The 15648-nt window shown below is 47.3% G+C and overlaps 1 protein-coding gene across 1 annotated transcript; it reads left to right on the top strand.

Annotated features, from left to right (window-relative positions):
- The first annotated feature begins 1599 nt into the window (after positions 1-1599).
- On the top strand, positions 1600-15408 carry HEPACAM (hepatic and glial cell adhesion molecule). The gene is made up of 7 exons (XM_047070135.1): positions 1600-1684; positions 11870-12211; positions 12927-13208; positions 13491-13584; positions 14132-14205; positions 14506-14576; positions 15106-15408. The coding sequence occupies exons 1-7, from the start codon at positions 1600-1602 to the stop codon at positions 15406-15408; spliced, it is 1251 nt and encodes a 416-aa protein (XP_046926091.1).
- Positions 15409-15648: the final 240 nt, after the last annotated feature.

Here is a 15648-nt window from a genome sequence, read left to right as displayed (position 1 = left end):
GTATTCTGTCTGTCTGTCTCTCTCTCTCTGCCTCTCAAAAATAAATAAACATTAAAATTTTTAAATAAATAAATAAAACACTATTTTAGATGTCAGAAACTGGATATTGACTTTCTCCTTCTCATTGTATGTCTGCCAAAACAAAACTAACTTTACCAGAGGCAGACAGGTGCCTTGAGCTGTGTAGGGGAAAGTCATAGGCACAGAGATGCAAAATGAAAACAAGAATCTCATTTACATATTTCAGAATATTTTTTGGAGTTCCTCTGTAGAGTTAAAAATCAATGCTTCCCTCTTCTACTCTGCACCCTTAGGCTCATCTGAGCCATGCAATGAGTCTTCAGTTCTAGAAACCTGACCTACTCAGGCTTTCTCCAGGATGTAACAAGAATATTTCCAAAGGTAGCCACCACATTTACACAACTAAGACCCGGCTTATAAACCAAGAGGGAAGCTGTAACTTTGGTCTCCTCAAAATGTAAAGATCACTACAGGAATGAAAAAGAAGAGGCAGGTTTACTTTTTAAGTTTAAAATGTTATCTCTCTAACAATTTCCAAGATACTAAACTGTACAATTTCCACTGTACTAAACTGTTATCAGTCCTCCCAACAATTCCTATAAGGAAGCTACTGTTTCCCCAATTTTTAGATGTGAAATTGGAGACTTAACCAGACTGTAAGCCCTTCCCAAGATCTCATTTAGTAAGCATACATTCCAGTAACAGTGCCCGTGAGAAGGTGTGGACACAGTCATGAGGGGTGAGGTGGAGCTAAGGGTGTTTTTCCTCATCACAGCCTCGAGACAAGAGGAGATATCGAGGCTGTGAAGCTGTTAACAGAACCCCAGGATGCTGGCTGTTAGAGTATTACCTTCATCTGTGCTCTGACATGTTCTAGAAAAGTGGCTGGAGGCAGGGGAATGAACAGAATGGCTTCTGGAAAGAGGTCCCCAGCATCTATGTGATTCTGTGATAGGAGAGAGAATCCCAAGCAGGACCAGGACAGGTATGAAAATAATAGAATTCAAGCCATTTTCCAATCTTCTTCCTTTGGGGTGGAACAGGGGTTTTCCATTCTTCAGCAGTTCTCTGGGATCTCTCTTTCTCCCAGCTTTTTAAAAGCTCCTCTCCCTCCCTTTTCAGAGCTTATTGGAGGTCTGTCCCTGGCACGCACCCTCCTTCGCAGGAACAAGGAGCGTGAGGTGGAGACAGGATAGGTTGGGACACAAGATCCAGTTCAGAGTGTGTCCCAGCCCAGTCCCCTCACGGAGCCCAGATCCTCATCTCCCCCTGGTAGTGGGGCTCAGCGCAAGCAGGCAAAGAACTGATGGGACCCATCAGATTAGAACCCACATTGGAGATTATATCCTAAGTAGATACCCCATTCTGAACTGGGGATGTAGTGCTTTGAAACTAGAAAATGCCAGGTCTGAAAGAGAGGAAAGAACAAGTCCAGCAATACACAGGGCTCTGTGTATTCAGAGGGAAGTTGGCAGGGTTGTGTTCGGGCAGAGAAACTCCGAGTGGTACAAAGGGACGTGCCCAGAGTGGAGAAATCATGCTAATTGTCTGCACCAGAGCTGGAGAACGCCACCCAAAATGAAGAGAGAAAGGGGAGCCCTGTCCAGAGCCTTCAGTGCCCTGAGCCTCACCCCTTTTGTCTACCTTCTTCTGATCCAGACAGGTAGGAGACCAGAAGGGTAAGAAAGGGTCTGGAGAGGGGACCTGGTACTTTCAAAAGAGAGGGAGGGGGAGTTAAAGGGCAGAATGACTTTAGGTTGGGAGGAGGGGAGAGAGCTCAGCTGCCGCCCCGTGGGAAGCATCTCAGTGAATTCAGGCATTAGTGTTGAATGTATTTCTTCATTCTGTGTGCCTCCCGCCCAGCCCCTGCGCCCCTCCCCCAAAAGGCTGCATGACTTTGGAGCTCCCACGGCATTCAGTACATTAGATAGAGGGCAGTGAGCCATTTCTTATGGGATGTCTTGTTGGCGTGGGCCAGTCAGGCATTCTTTCCAAGGGATCATGATGGGCTTGGAGGGGTGGGGGAGATCTGGGGTTTGTGCCTCCCCAACCCCCACCCTGGCTTCTCTGAGCACAAAACAGCAAGGGAGATGAAATAAGCTTTGGAGATAATGAGCCTTTTGGTTTTTGGAAATAACACCAATCCATCCATAACTCACCCCATGCCCTAGACACCTACCTTCTGTACTGCCCCCTACCAACTCCTTAGAGAATTGATCTTACTTTAAATAGATGTGTTTCTCTGTGTGTGTGTGTGTGTGTGTGTGTGTGTGCAGGCATGTGCACACATGCACTATTCCAGAGAGCCTAGAAATTCACAGTTTGATGAAGCAAACAGATGCAGAGATCATTTTAGTAAAATGCAGAAACTACTATGAGTCAGATACACAAAGGATGTCCAGGATCAGAGAGAGGTCACCTACTCCATCCAGAAAGCTGGTGCTAGAGGTGTAGGGTGGGGTGGGGGAACATCAGGGGAGGTTTCCTGGGAGTGTCTGGACTAAATTTTAAAGGATGAGAAAAAGAGGTAGGTGTGAGAGTGTGCATTATAGTTGGAGAAGTGGGTAAAGGTCAACATTTTGGAATAGCATCCTGTGTTTAGTAGGAGCCCAGCCATTCACCACTGCTAAAGAGGAAAATGTGAATCAGGCAAGAGCCTTGGAAACCATACTAAGGTCCCTGGAATATAATCTGTAAACAGTGGAGGAGGGGAAGGGGTATTAGGCGGTTGGTAATCGGGACTGGCAGGACCAGATTTGTATTTCAGATAGCTCACTCTACAGGGAGACATTGGAGAAGAAACCAGAGGCAAACATGAGAGGAAAGGAAGCCTGTATCCATTTGCTAGGGCCGCTGTCATAGAGAACCACAAACTGGGTAGCTTAAACAACAGAAATGTATAGTATCACAGTTCTGCAGGCTGAAAGTCTGAGATAAGGTCACAGGCTCTTCGGGGCTCTAGGGAAAGATCTGTTCCAGGCCTCTCTGCTCGCTTCAGGTAGTTCCTTGGCTGGTGCCAACATAACCTGTTTTCACAGGACATTCCCCCTGTGCTTGTGTCTGTGTCCAAACTTCCACTTTTTGTCAGGACATGAGTCATGTTGGATTAGGGGCCCAGCCTACCCCAGGATGACTGCAGTTTAGCAATAATCCCATTGCCAAAGAAGGTCACACTCAATATACTGAGGTTAGGACTTCAATATATGGATTCAGGAGTGGACACAATTTAACCCATGACAAGGCTATTGCAATAGTTCAAGAGAGAAATCACATGAGCTGGAATTAGAATAAAAAGAGGGAGAAGCAGGCACATGGAGATAATATTTTGGAGGGAAAGTCAGGACCTAGTGATTGGCAGGAAGTAGGAGGATCCAGAAAGGGAGGTAGGATTTCTGTGTGAAACTTGAACCAATCACTGGGATGGGGTCTGAGGTGTGATAATGAGTCCTGACCAGGTTGAGGTTGAAATGCCTAAGAGACATTTGTGGGGGAATGTTGAAAAGCCTGAAGTAGGGGTGGGGACAGGGGAGAGAGGTGAAGAGAGACAGGTGAAGCTCTCAGCCTATAGGTGAGATCCAAAACAGTGAGAATGGGTAATATCGCCAAGGGGGAGAAAATGGGCTAACCGTGGAGCACTGAGTAACCCCAGATTTGTAGGAGGTAGAGGGGGAAAAGGCCGGCTGAGGAGACCAAGAAGGAACATGCAAGAGGGACAGAGGGGAAACTAAAAGACTGTGGTGTCCAGAAAGGGAGTGGGAGTTTTTCTGATAGCATCAAAAGTGTCAAAGAGGTCCAGTATATCAAGGGCCAATTATATCTGCAACTATTATTATCATTATCATCATCATTATTATTATTATTATATTACAATTCAAAGAGTTTGTTGGATACAGAAATTCAGAGGCTAACTCTTAGCCTTAGTGAGAGCGGTCTAGTGGAAATTACAAGGTCAAAGGTAGGCAGTCAGTGGATTGGGAACACGAAGTGCTCAATGTAATATACCAATCGGAGTTCTCCCTAAATGCTTTCAGGAATGGTAAGGAAACCGTTCATCGAATGGTAAGGAAAAAAATTATAGAAAGATCTTGTCAGTCAGCATGGCCAAGTGAAAACAAAAAGTGACAAAGTCTCTTCTGTGTGGGAACATATTACTCAGTATATGTGGCAAAAAACATTCTAAATATAAATTATGCTAATTAAGAAATATATTTTGGATATGAGTCCCCTAAAGGGTATATGCATTGCAAATATCTCTCGCTCTGCAGCTTGCCTCTTCACTCTCTTATGACCTGTGGTGGGTAAAGAGGTAAAGAACTACAGGGTCAGGCCACTGTACTGCTGTGGACTCAAGAACAATAAAGAGCTGGGATTCCATAAGGAATTTCTGCCATCCTCACTATATTAGTTAGGAAGATACTAGCGTCTGTAATGAATCCCAAAATTTACGTTCCTGGCACTAGCCATGTAACAGTACAGTGTGGTTCTAGACTAGGCCTGGGATGAGGAAGTGCTCTGATTCCTGAAGCTTTTTCAGGGACCAAGCTGATAAAGCTCTCTGTCAACTTCCAGTAGTCACCCCGAGGTTTATCTCCATTTCTTTCAGGCAGAGAATTTTTTTTTTTTTTAAGGAAAAACATTTTTCTAAACTAGCCTAGAACTGGTACCTATCACTTCCACTGGTTCTACTGGCTGGAACTTGGTCACATGGCCATACCTACCTGCAAAGAAGACTGGGAAATGTAGTTTTTTAAGATTGACGCTTAAAGGGGGCAAGTAATAGTCTTTAATGCTTTGTCCCTAATATGGACAAATGAGGCTTTCCTAAACTGATCACAGCCCAAGTCATGAAACATTCAAACAAGGTTTTTCTAGAGGCTGACATATAGACATAAACATGGCATGCCATAAATCTACATAATCTGATTTGCAAAATTTTCCTCTCCCAGATCCTAGAACTATTCCATCCTCCAGGGACCCAATGGGAAGAAGTCCCTTACCTGGGTTCCACCCTTTTAGCCTTAAGATCACCTTCACATTGTAGGTGCTGTCTTTTTCTTCTAACAGAGATATGCACAGAAATGCATTGAGTGTAAGGATATGTTGATAAACCTTTAAAAAGTGAATGAACCCATGTAATCAGCCTCCAAGATCAAGAAATAGAATATTTCAGCATCTCAGAAGCACCTCCCCCAATACTTCAGTTACTATTGCCCTCCCCCAGGGATACAGTGATATCCTAACTTCTAACTGATTAATTTTTCATGTCTTTGAACTTCATATAAACTGAATCATATGCCTGCATTCTTTTGTATCTGGCTTCTTTGGCTGAACTCCAAATTTGTTGTTGTTGTTGTTGTTGTTGTTTTTGAAGGGGGGTGGGGGGACTAGAGGGTCCAAAGTGGGCTCGAACTTATGAACTGTGACATCAAGACCTGAGGCAAAGACTGATGCTTAACCAACTAAGCCACCCAGGTACCCCACAATTTGTAAGATTCATTCATGTTGTTGTTGAAATTGTAATTTGTTTGGTCTCAGTGCTGTATGGTACTCCATTGTATGCATACACCACAATTTATTTATCTATTTGGGGCACCTGGGTAGCTCAGTGGGTTAAGCAACCAACTCTTGATTTCAGCTCAGGTCATGATCTCACGGTTCATGAGATGGAGCCCCTCTGTGCTGACAGTGAGGAGCCTGCTTGGGATTCTCTCTCTCCCTCTCTCTCTGCTCCTCCCCTGCTTGCACACAAGCATGAGCGTGCTCTCTCGAAATAAATAAGTAAACATTAAAAAATTATCTATTAAAATTTCATAGACACTTTGGTTGTTTCTAGTTTGGGGCTTTGTCAATATAGTTGCTAAGATATTCTAGTGCCTGTCTTTTGGTGAACAGATGTACACATTTCTTTGGGGATACAACAAGGAGTTGAATTGTTGAGTTATATGTGGTTAGCTTTAGTAAATATGGTCAAACAATTTTCAGAAGCGATTATGTCCATCTACATTCCCACCAGCAGTGTAACAGAGCTCCAGATACCCCACATCTTCACCAACAACTGTGTTTTCTCTTTTTCATGTTAGTCATCCTAATGAGTAGGCAGTGGTATCAAATTATAGTTTCAAATTGCATTCCCATGATTATTAATAAAGTTGTATCTTTTTCATACCATTATTTGCCATTTAGAGATCCTTTTTTGTGAAGTACCTGTTCTAAGTCTTTTGCCCATTTTCTACTAAGTTTTCTGGATTTTTAAAAAATTATCGATTTGTAGGAGTTTAAGAAATATATTTTGGATATGAGTCCCCTAAAGGGTATATGCATTGCAAATATCTCTCGCTCTGCAGCTTGCCTCTTCACTCTCTTAATGGCGTCTTTTGATGAACAGAAGCTCTTGATTTCACTGTGTCCAATGTATCATTTTTTTCTTTTATGGGTACCACTTTTGTGTCCTGTTTAAGAAATCTGTGTCTGCCCTCAAGTCACGGAGATATTCTATGTTTTCTTTTCTTTTTTTAATGTTTATTTATTTTTGAGAGAGGGAGGAGACAGAACATGAGCAGGGGAGGGGCCAAGTGAGAGAGACACACACAGAATGTGAAGCAGGCTCCAGACTCTGAGCTGTCAGCACAGAGCCTGACGCAGGGCTCAAACTCACAGACTGTGAGATCACGACCTGAGCCGAAGTCGGATGCTTAGCCCACTGAGCCACCTAGACACCCCCTCCTATGTTTTCTTTTAAAAAACACATTGTTTTACCTTTTGCATTTAGATCTGCAATCCATCTAGGATTGATATTTGTGTAAGGTGTGAGGTAAGGGTCACAATTCATTTCTTTCCTACATGGTCCAGCGCCACTTATTAAAAAGATAATCCTTTTCCCAGTGCACTGCAATGTCACCTTTGTCGTTAGCCAAGTGATCATATATGTTTATTTTGGGCCTCTCTATCCTATTCCATCGATCTATTTGTCTATTCTCCTGCCACTATTACAAAGTAAACCTCCTGCGATTTTTATTGGTATTGTGGTAAACTTGTAAGTCGGTTTGGCAGAACGGACAGCTTAACAATAGTGCTAGTTCTGATCTAAAATAGGATAAATCTCCGTGTGGCATCTTAATACCTAATAGCTAGGTATGCGTTACTGGACATCTATACTCTTTGAGTACAGATAAAGGTATATGGACCCCTCTCTTCCTGGATCCCAAGGGCCTTCTTCACAATTTCTGTTTCCTGACTTTCCCCTATGTTCCTGAGTGGTTGACACTTAAAATGATTTCACACTCTTGTAGGCCCTTGGAGGGCTCAACAGATACCAGTGTAAGAACACAACACAGGAACCTCAACATGTATGCAATCAGTGGTACACCTCTAAGACAGGAGCAGAGGAGGGGGTTGTTTTCAGAGCATCGTTTTGTTAGGAAGAATATGAAAAACCGAAAACGGAAAGCAAAAAGTTTTCCATTTAGAAAATCATGCTGTGTGCTGTCTTTGGATTATTGTATTATTGTAGTTCTGGTCACTGCACCTCAAAAAAGAAATAATAGAATTGGAGAAAGCCCAGAGAAGTGTGTCTATGATGGTCAAAAGGACTTCCTTGTGGTGACAGACACAAACGAGACAAAAAAACAAACACACACACACACAAAGTCTATAACTGGAGTCAATGGTGTTAGTGAGTATGAATTAGGTGTATAAAGACCAAATCCTAGAATACATGTTTGGCATTGTTTCATCGACTTTTAAAAGGAAAATTCAAGGCAAATACTGGTAAGAGAAAAATTTTGTTGTTTTTTTAAATTTTTTTTAACGTTTTATTTATTTTTGAGACAGGGAGAGACAGAGCATGAACAGGGGAGGGTCAGAGAGAGGGAGACACAGAATCTGAAACAGGCTCCAGGCTCTGAGCTGTCAGCACAGAGCTCGATGCAGGGCTCGAACTCACGGACCGCGAGATCATGACCTGAGCCGAAGTTGGCCAATTAACCGACTGAGCCACCCAGGCGCCCCAAGAGAAAAATTTTGGCAAGCATAAAGGAGCACATAAAGATCAGCAGATGATGGTTGCCTTAAAGGGAGAGGCTATGAAGGGAACCCAAGGCTACTGGCAGGTACATTCTCATGCTTTAAAGCTTGACATTCCTTGGTGTCACAGCTGGTCAAAATCCCACTTGAGAGGGGCCACCCATCTGACCCAGCATGGCATCATTTAAGTTGACAGGTAAATCTTGCTGTGATGTCAATTTCCTTTTGTTCAGCCTCCAGTGGGAACAGAGACTTTCTACATAATGATGCCTCAGAGACTCAAGCACCATGATTAAGTTAATCGCTTCTCAAGGTTGAATAGCCCTAGTCTCTTTTATTTCCACTGTGGATCCTAGTTGTTAGCCATTTCCTCATTTCTGTGTCCTGCTTTGGCACCCATCCCAGTTCACTGTGTCCCCTGTTAAGTTGTGGAACCCTGAACTTAATACTGACTCCAATTTTGGCTAGAGTTTTGGGAAACAGTGTTTGCTCAGCAAAATACTCTCTTTGTCAGCTTCCGAGAAAGACTGCTCCATTCACTTCTGAACATGTGTACAAACACCCCTGCAATTCGTGGGCATACCCATGTTCCTGCACATGAGGAAGGCGCCCACCTACAGGAGGGGAAAGCCTAGGGCAATCCATATGTTATAGGTTTTCCAATGTTTTTATGCAGAAGAATCAAGTTTAAACTGGCAGAAAGAACTGACCTGAGCTGGGAAGACATCACAAAAGGACCACGAGGACCTTGTACGGAATAGGAGAGATATAAGACAAGGGAAGCTCAAGAGAGGGCCAGAGAAGAACGAAGGAACAGAGAATCCCTTTCACTTCTCCTTGGGGCTTGGACTATCACTTTTCAGCTTCCTAGAAGGAGGAAATGAGAACCCTCAAGGTTTGGTGTTTGGGGTGGCTAAGCCCCAAGATGCCTCTGCATTTACCACCCTCACATTCAAACCCCACTGCTGCAGACTATGTCCTGAATAGATGTTCCCCAACTATTTGATCATCACCACCCTGGCCTTTAATGAAACTCAATGACTCTTTTCAGGGCCACCTCAAGTCACACATACCAAAGTCTATTTGCCTCTTCAGGGAAATCCGAAAGCTTGCTTTTCTAAATCAAGCCAAGCCTGGGACCTAGCAGTTGCTAGGTAGGAAATCTTAAGAAATTAACAGTTGGAAGAAATCCTAAGGATTCTGTGGTTAAATTGATTTCAATCTGACACAGACAGCCAGAGGGATTCCTAGAAGCACCCCAAGTTATTGGGGAGGACAAGAGTCTAGTCTCCACCACCTCTTCTTCCAAATTGATGAGCCAGAACTAGATTTCATTTGTTTTCATCTTCATACCTGGTTCTATGGGAGCAAATATATCTTTTTTTAAAATGTTTATTTATTTTGAGAGAGACAGAGTGTGAGTGGGGGAGGGGCAGAGAGAGAGGGAGAGCGAGAATCTCAAGCAGGCGCCATTCTGTCAGCACAGACAGAGCCTGATGCGGGGCTCAATCCCACAACCCATGAGATCATGACCTGAGCTGAAATCAAGAGTCAGATGCTGGGGCGCTTGGGTGGCGCAGTCGGTTAAGCGTCCGACTTCAGCCAGGTCACGATCTCGTGGTCCGTGAGTTCGAGCCCCTCGTCGGGCTCTGGGCTGATGGCTCAGAGCCTGGAGCCTTCTTCCGATTCTGTGTCTCCCTCTCTCTCTGCCCCTCCCCCGTTCATGCTCTGTCTCTCTCTGTCTCAAAAATAAATAAATGTTAAAAAAAAATTAAAAAAAAAAAGAGTCAGATGCTTAACTGACTGAGCCACCTAGGCGCCCTGCCAAATATCTTTAATAAAAAATATTTGAGGGGCACCTGGGTGGCTTAGCCGGTTCAGCATCACACTAGATCTCAGCTCAGGTTTTGATCTCAGGGTTGTGAGTTCAAGCCCTGCCTTGGGGGGGGGCTTATTCAAGCCACATGGAGCCTACTTAAAAAATTTTTTTGACAATATTTGATTTGGCCATTCTAGTTCCCCTAAATCAAAAATCCTCTCAATAACAAACATATGATATTCATACATATGGCAGCTTTAATCATTCTAGGACTTAAGGTTTCATGATTCAACCTTCATACTTAAGGTTTCCTGATTCTAACAGACCTGGCAGGTATGGGATCATAGAATGTCAGAGCTGAGAAGGCCCCTTGTGATCATCTGGCCCAAAACCTCATTATGCAGAGGAGGAAACTGAGGCATAGAGAGGTGAAAGAACAACAATTGGCCTTTCCTTGACCCCTTCCAAAGATGATGAGCTTGCTACTTAACAAAGCATTTGTTCCAAAAATTGACTAAATACGTTTATTAAATTTGCTTCAATCTCCTCAATTCATCTTTTAGTTTAATTCCTTTTTGGTTTGGTCTGGGTCCTCTAAGCACAAGGAGAAGAATAAGGAAAGGAAAGGTACAATTTGCTTCCCCAAATCTAAACAGCAGTAGTAGCAGAGTGGGAAACTGGAGAGAAAGAAAGAGGGAACTTCAGGGGTGTGTTACCATCAAAGAGAGCAGCTGGGGGTGCAGAGAGACTGAGAACCTGACATGTATGTGTCTGTTTAGCTAAACTCAGCCCCACTCCCAACTGACATCCCTCCCAAAAGAAGACCCTCCTTTGGGTGGTTGTGTTGCTCTGCAAGGCCATGTAACACCAATGAATGGCATCTGTTCAGGTTCCAAAGCTTCTAAGAGATCTCTGAAATATGAGATATGTCTCTAGATGGGGCAACCATTGGACAAGATAGTAAAATCCCAGAATTTCAGGGCTGGAACAAATGAATGAGACATCAAGATTACCACTTATTTTACCTCTCTGAGTCCCGAACAGGTAAGTGACTTTTCCCAGGTCCTAAGTCAACAGTAAGGGCCCAAGTCTCTGATGCTCACTCTTGTGTTCTCTCCACTACACAATAATAGCTGATGTATGTGTTGTGCTCTTCCATTGTGAGCTTGATAAGGCAGTTGTTCTTGTTATTGTTTGCATCCTGAGTTTCTAAACAAGAAGAATGAGGCCTAGAATATTGGCTTGCCCAGGTCCACACAGCCTGTCAGTGGTGGAGCCCAATCTCATAAGGCCTTTTGATTCCAAACTCTTTGTTCTACCCATCCCAAATCCCTCTTCTATAGGGGTTGCAAGTCGGGCTGGGGTGTATTTCAAAACCTCAGTTGCAGGACTATTCGCCCCCAGGCAGGTCAAGTGAAGTGTTACATGCAGCAGGGGCAAGGAGAGGGGGAGACTCTTGGTATGAATGAAGAATGGTCTAGTTGTCTTCTGGCCCCTAAACTTCCCCTTTATTGGCACTGTCTTGTGGCATACTCCTTTCTTTATGAATCTGTGTTCCCATGGTTCTCCATTCTCTACTTTCCCAATCCCCAATCAAGAAGAAAATCTGACAAATTCACCCTGAGATCTGTGTTTGTCTGTTTTGCTCACTGATCTATCGCGAGGACACGGCATAGTACTCAGTAAACATTTCTGTGAATGGAGCACATAGCGCGTGCGTTGGCCACAGGTCCTCCTCGAGAGGAGGCAATGGAGAAAACTGCCAGAGGTAGAGAGCCAAGGAGAAGAAGGACTTAGGGCAAGGGATGGGTGTGAGGGGTGATGGAGAATCAGAGGGGCCAGAGCTGTAGTCGAGAGGCATGGCACCAAAGGTAAGAAGGAAGGACTGCCAGGGAGTGAAGGGCCCAGAGGGTGAGGCACCAAGGCATCAGAGGACCTAAGGGAGGGAGCAGGAGTAGGGAGCCACGGGCCTGACACTGCCATCTCCCCATGGGCGTCTGTTCACAGAGCCCCTGGAGGGGGTGAACATCACCAGCCCGGTGCGCCTGATCCATGGCACGGTGGGGAAGTCAGCCCTGCTTTCCGTGCAGTACAGCAGCACCAGCAGTGACAAGCCCGTCGTGAAGTGGCAGCTGAAGCGGGACAAGCCAGTGACCGTGGTACAGTCCATCGGCACAGAGGTCATTGGCACCTTACGGCCTGACTACCGAGACCGCATCCGCCTCTTTGAAAACGGCTCCCTGCTTCTCAGTGACCTGCAGCTGGCCGATGAGGGCACCTATGAGGTTGAGATCTCAATCACGGATGACACGTTCACCGGGGAGAAAACGATCAACCTCACTGTAGATGGTAAAGTGCTCTGACAGGGAAGGGGGCGGGGCTGGTGCCTGGGACTGGGGCAGGGTCTGCCCTGTACACTGGCCAGACTCTGGGAATCGCAACACAAAAGCCACCAGGGAGCTGAGAGGGAGACCACTGGACATCAGAAGTTGGCACATAGGCCACAGTGAACGTGTATAGCGTGTTTACTACGTACCAGAAACTATTCTGTGTTTTGAAATATACTGACTCATTTAATGCTTATAATAAGGTAGGGATAGTTAATATCATTATTCCCATTTTGTAGATGAGGAAATTGCACGAAGAGGTTGAGTAACTTGCCCAAAGTCACACAGCTAGCACATGATAGAACCACTATTTGAACCCAGACATTTGGACCTAGGTTTCACTCAAGTGAAATATGTTTCAGGCTGGGCCAGTTTACAACATCTTGAAAGGGCATTTGAGAAGAAGGAAGGGAAGGCCCATGAGGGCGGGGACCATGGCTATCTTGTTCAGCATTGTACCCTCTGCACTTAGTAGGTGCTCAGCAAATACTTGGTAAAGAAATGAATGAATGAACGAACGGATGGGTGGATGATGGGGAAAGATGGGACCGAAGATCCCTGAAGGGCCTCTGAGACCACAAATTGAGTTGTGATATATTAGAAGGCGGGAGGTAAGAAGGGGAAGGGAAAAGCTGTCTGGCCCATGGCTCACAGCCTCTCTCACCCCCGGGACTCAGTGCCCATTTCCAGGCCACAGGTGTTAGTGGCTTCGACCACTGTGCTGGAGCTCAGCGAGGCCTTCACCCTGAACTGCTCGCACGAGAACGGCACCAAGCCCAGCTACACCTGGCTGAAGGATGGCAAACCCCTTCTCAATGACTCGAGAATGCTCCTGTCCCCTGACCACAAGGTGCTCACCATCACCCGCGTGCTCATGGAGGACGACGACCTGTACAGCTGTGTGGTGGAGAACCCCATCAGCCAGGGCCGCAGCCTGCCCATCAAGATCACCGTATACAGTGAGTCTCCCTGTCCGCCTGCCCCTAGGACTCAAAACCCCGAGAGGCAAGTGCTATGAGGGACTGAGGACATCCCAGACAGAGTGCCCCTGGATGGGGAGAGGCAGAGATGGGCCAACTTTCCATGGAGGACAGCAACAGTGGGCAGTGGGTTCAGTAAGTTCTGCCATGGGCCAGCCATGCTGCTTGGGGCTCCTTTTCCTTCCACTGCAGGAGCTCTACTCACCATACTTGCGGCCCCTCTGAAGTCTCCCTCGCCTCTCTGCCTCTCTCTCTCCCTAGGAAGAAGTTCCCTCTACATCATCTTGTCCACAGGAGGCATCTTCCTCCTTGTGACCTTGGTGACAGTCTGTGCCTGCTGGAAACCCTCCAAAAAGTCTGGGTAACTCTCCAAGCTCCACACCCTGACACCCTAATCCTTCAATCTGTCCCCACCCCGAGCTCTGTTCTTTTCTTAGTCTCGTAAATACTTATCCTCCCAGGACCCTGCGCCTCTTCCCAGAAGATCCATCTTACCATTCCATGTGTTGCGTATGGGAATGACATCATGTGCTCACCACCCCCGACAGCCCAGTGCTGTAATAACGGTCACACTTGCAGGGCACCTTTTGTGGGCCAGGCACCAAGGTTGTGGGCAGTGAACTGCCTTTTAAGTATGATCATCTGCAATTTACAGATAATAACACCCAGACTCAGATGTGTTAAGTGACTTGCCCTCAATGCTAGCCACAGACGCAGGATGCAAGCCTAGATGTGACTCATTCCAAAGCCTATGGACTATTGCTGCGCCCACTGTGCCCAGCCCATCTCCCTGTTACAAGGCCTCTCCTACTGCCACCAGATTCCTCTAGGGACCCTGACCCCAGGCCCTCTCCTGCTCATGCTCAACAGCTCTGTTCAGAAGCTGGTGGGTTGATTTGCAGGAAGAAGAGGAAGCTGGAGAAGCAAAACTCCCTGGAATATATGGATCAGAATGATGACCGTCTGAAACCAGAAGGTGAGCTCCCAGCCACCCACTCACCCATCCCATCGCCACTCAGATCAGTGGGCTGCTGGGAAAAGGCAGAACTGGGCCACAAGGAAGCCAGCTCTGCAGGGCCCCTTCCTCCACCAACTGCACGAAGACTGCAGAGCAGGGAGAGGTGCGGCCAAGGTAGGACCCCAGGTATTCTGGATCCTTTGGTGGAGGTTGTGTTGGGGCCTTGACTGGCCACTTGGGGAGCAAAGAGTACAGGTGCTGGCTGGTGGCAAGGGCTCTGTACCTGGGCCAGCCACCCCCATTCTTCACCCTGTGCAGCAGACACCCTCCCACGAAGCGGCGAGCAGGAGCGGAAGAACCCCATGGCACTGTATATCCTGAAGGACAAGGTGAGCGGCTTCCTGCTGGTGCCCCACAAACACACAGTGAGCCCTGCCACGTTCTGCTGCTGGGTAGCCATACCATGCTCATGTCTCTTTCCAGCGCTCAGACTAACCCTGAGAAATATTTGCCTCACCCGCACTTTAGGGATTAGAAAACTAAGGCCTACAGAGGTGAAATGACTTGCCCAGGATCGAACAAGTAAATACACATAAGTGTCAGATCTAGGCTTCAAACCTAGGTCTCTGGACACCAACTCTGGTGATTTCCCCCACTATACTACAACTAAGTCTGTCCCAGGCTGTCCAAGCCAAGCGGGAAGAAGACAATAAGGGGATAAAGCACTCAAGTTAATGCATTTGAACATTTCCTGAGCACTTACTTACCAGGCACTATGCTAAGGGGTCTGTATTGCAAGAAAAACCAGACGTATGTCTGCCGCCTTCCACGAGGTGGGAGTGTGGAGGGAGCCGTGCCCGCCTCGGTATTCCCAGCGCCCTCCAGGGGACGCTCACCCCGCGGCGCGTGTCCTTGCAGGACTCCCCGGAGCCCGAGGAGAACCCTGCCCCGGAGCCTCGGAGCGCCACCGAGCCCGGCCCGCCAGGCTACTCCGTGTCGCCGGCGGTACCCGGCCGCTCGCCAGGGCTGCCCATCCGCTCGGCCCGCCGCTACCCGCGCTCTCCGGCGCGCTCCCCCGCCACGGGCCGGACGCACACGTCGCCGCCCCGGGCCCCGGGCTCGCCCGGCCGCTCGCGCAGCGCCTCGCGCACACTGCGGACTGCGGGCGTGCACCTGATCCGCGAGCAAGACGAGGCCAGCCCGGTGGAGATCAGCGCCTGAGCCGCCTCGGCACCCCCGGGGGGTGGGGGGGACGCCCGGCAAAGCGGCCGGGGCCCGGGGGAAGGCGGGGGAACGCGGGGGAACGCGGCCGCCGCCGCTGCCGCGAGGGGCCAGGGGAGGTCCCCGCGGGGATGAGGCTCGCTTGTGGGCGAGTGTGAGCATGCGCGGGTGGGGGACGCGGTGGGGCAGGGAGGAGTGGCTCTAGTGGTGAAACTGGGTCGCGTCTGCTCCTGTTTCACC

This window comes from Lynx rufus, unplaced genomic scaffold, assembly GCF_022079265.1.
Source record: "Lynx rufus isolate CCGP_SWC_20201006 ecotype Redwood Valley unplaced genomic scaffold, mLynRuf1.p SCAF_9, whole genome shotgun sequence".
NCBI lineage: Eukaryota > Metazoa > Chordata > Mammalia > Carnivora > Felidae > Lynx > Lynx rufus.
The sequence above is the reverse complement of the archived record's forward strand: the minus strand, read 5'-3'. Positions and strand labels throughout refer to the sequence as shown.

What these genes read in the sequence shown, in the direction of transcription:
- HEPACAM (XM_047070135.1), top strand. Translation starts at nt 1,600, where the DNA reads ATGAAGAGAGAAAGGGGAGCCCTGTCCAGAGCCTTCAGTGCCCTGAGC. An exon ending in CCTTCTTCTGATCCAGACAG is followed by an intron (nt 1,685 to 11,869) that starts GTAGGAGACCAG and finishes GTCTGTTCACAG; the next exon opens with AGCCCCTGGAGGGGGTGAAC. An exon ending in TGTATATCCTGAAGGACAAG is followed by an intron (nt 14,577 to 15,105) that starts GTGAGCGGCTTC and finishes GTGTCCTTGCAG; the next exon opens with GACTCCCCGGAGCCCGAGGA.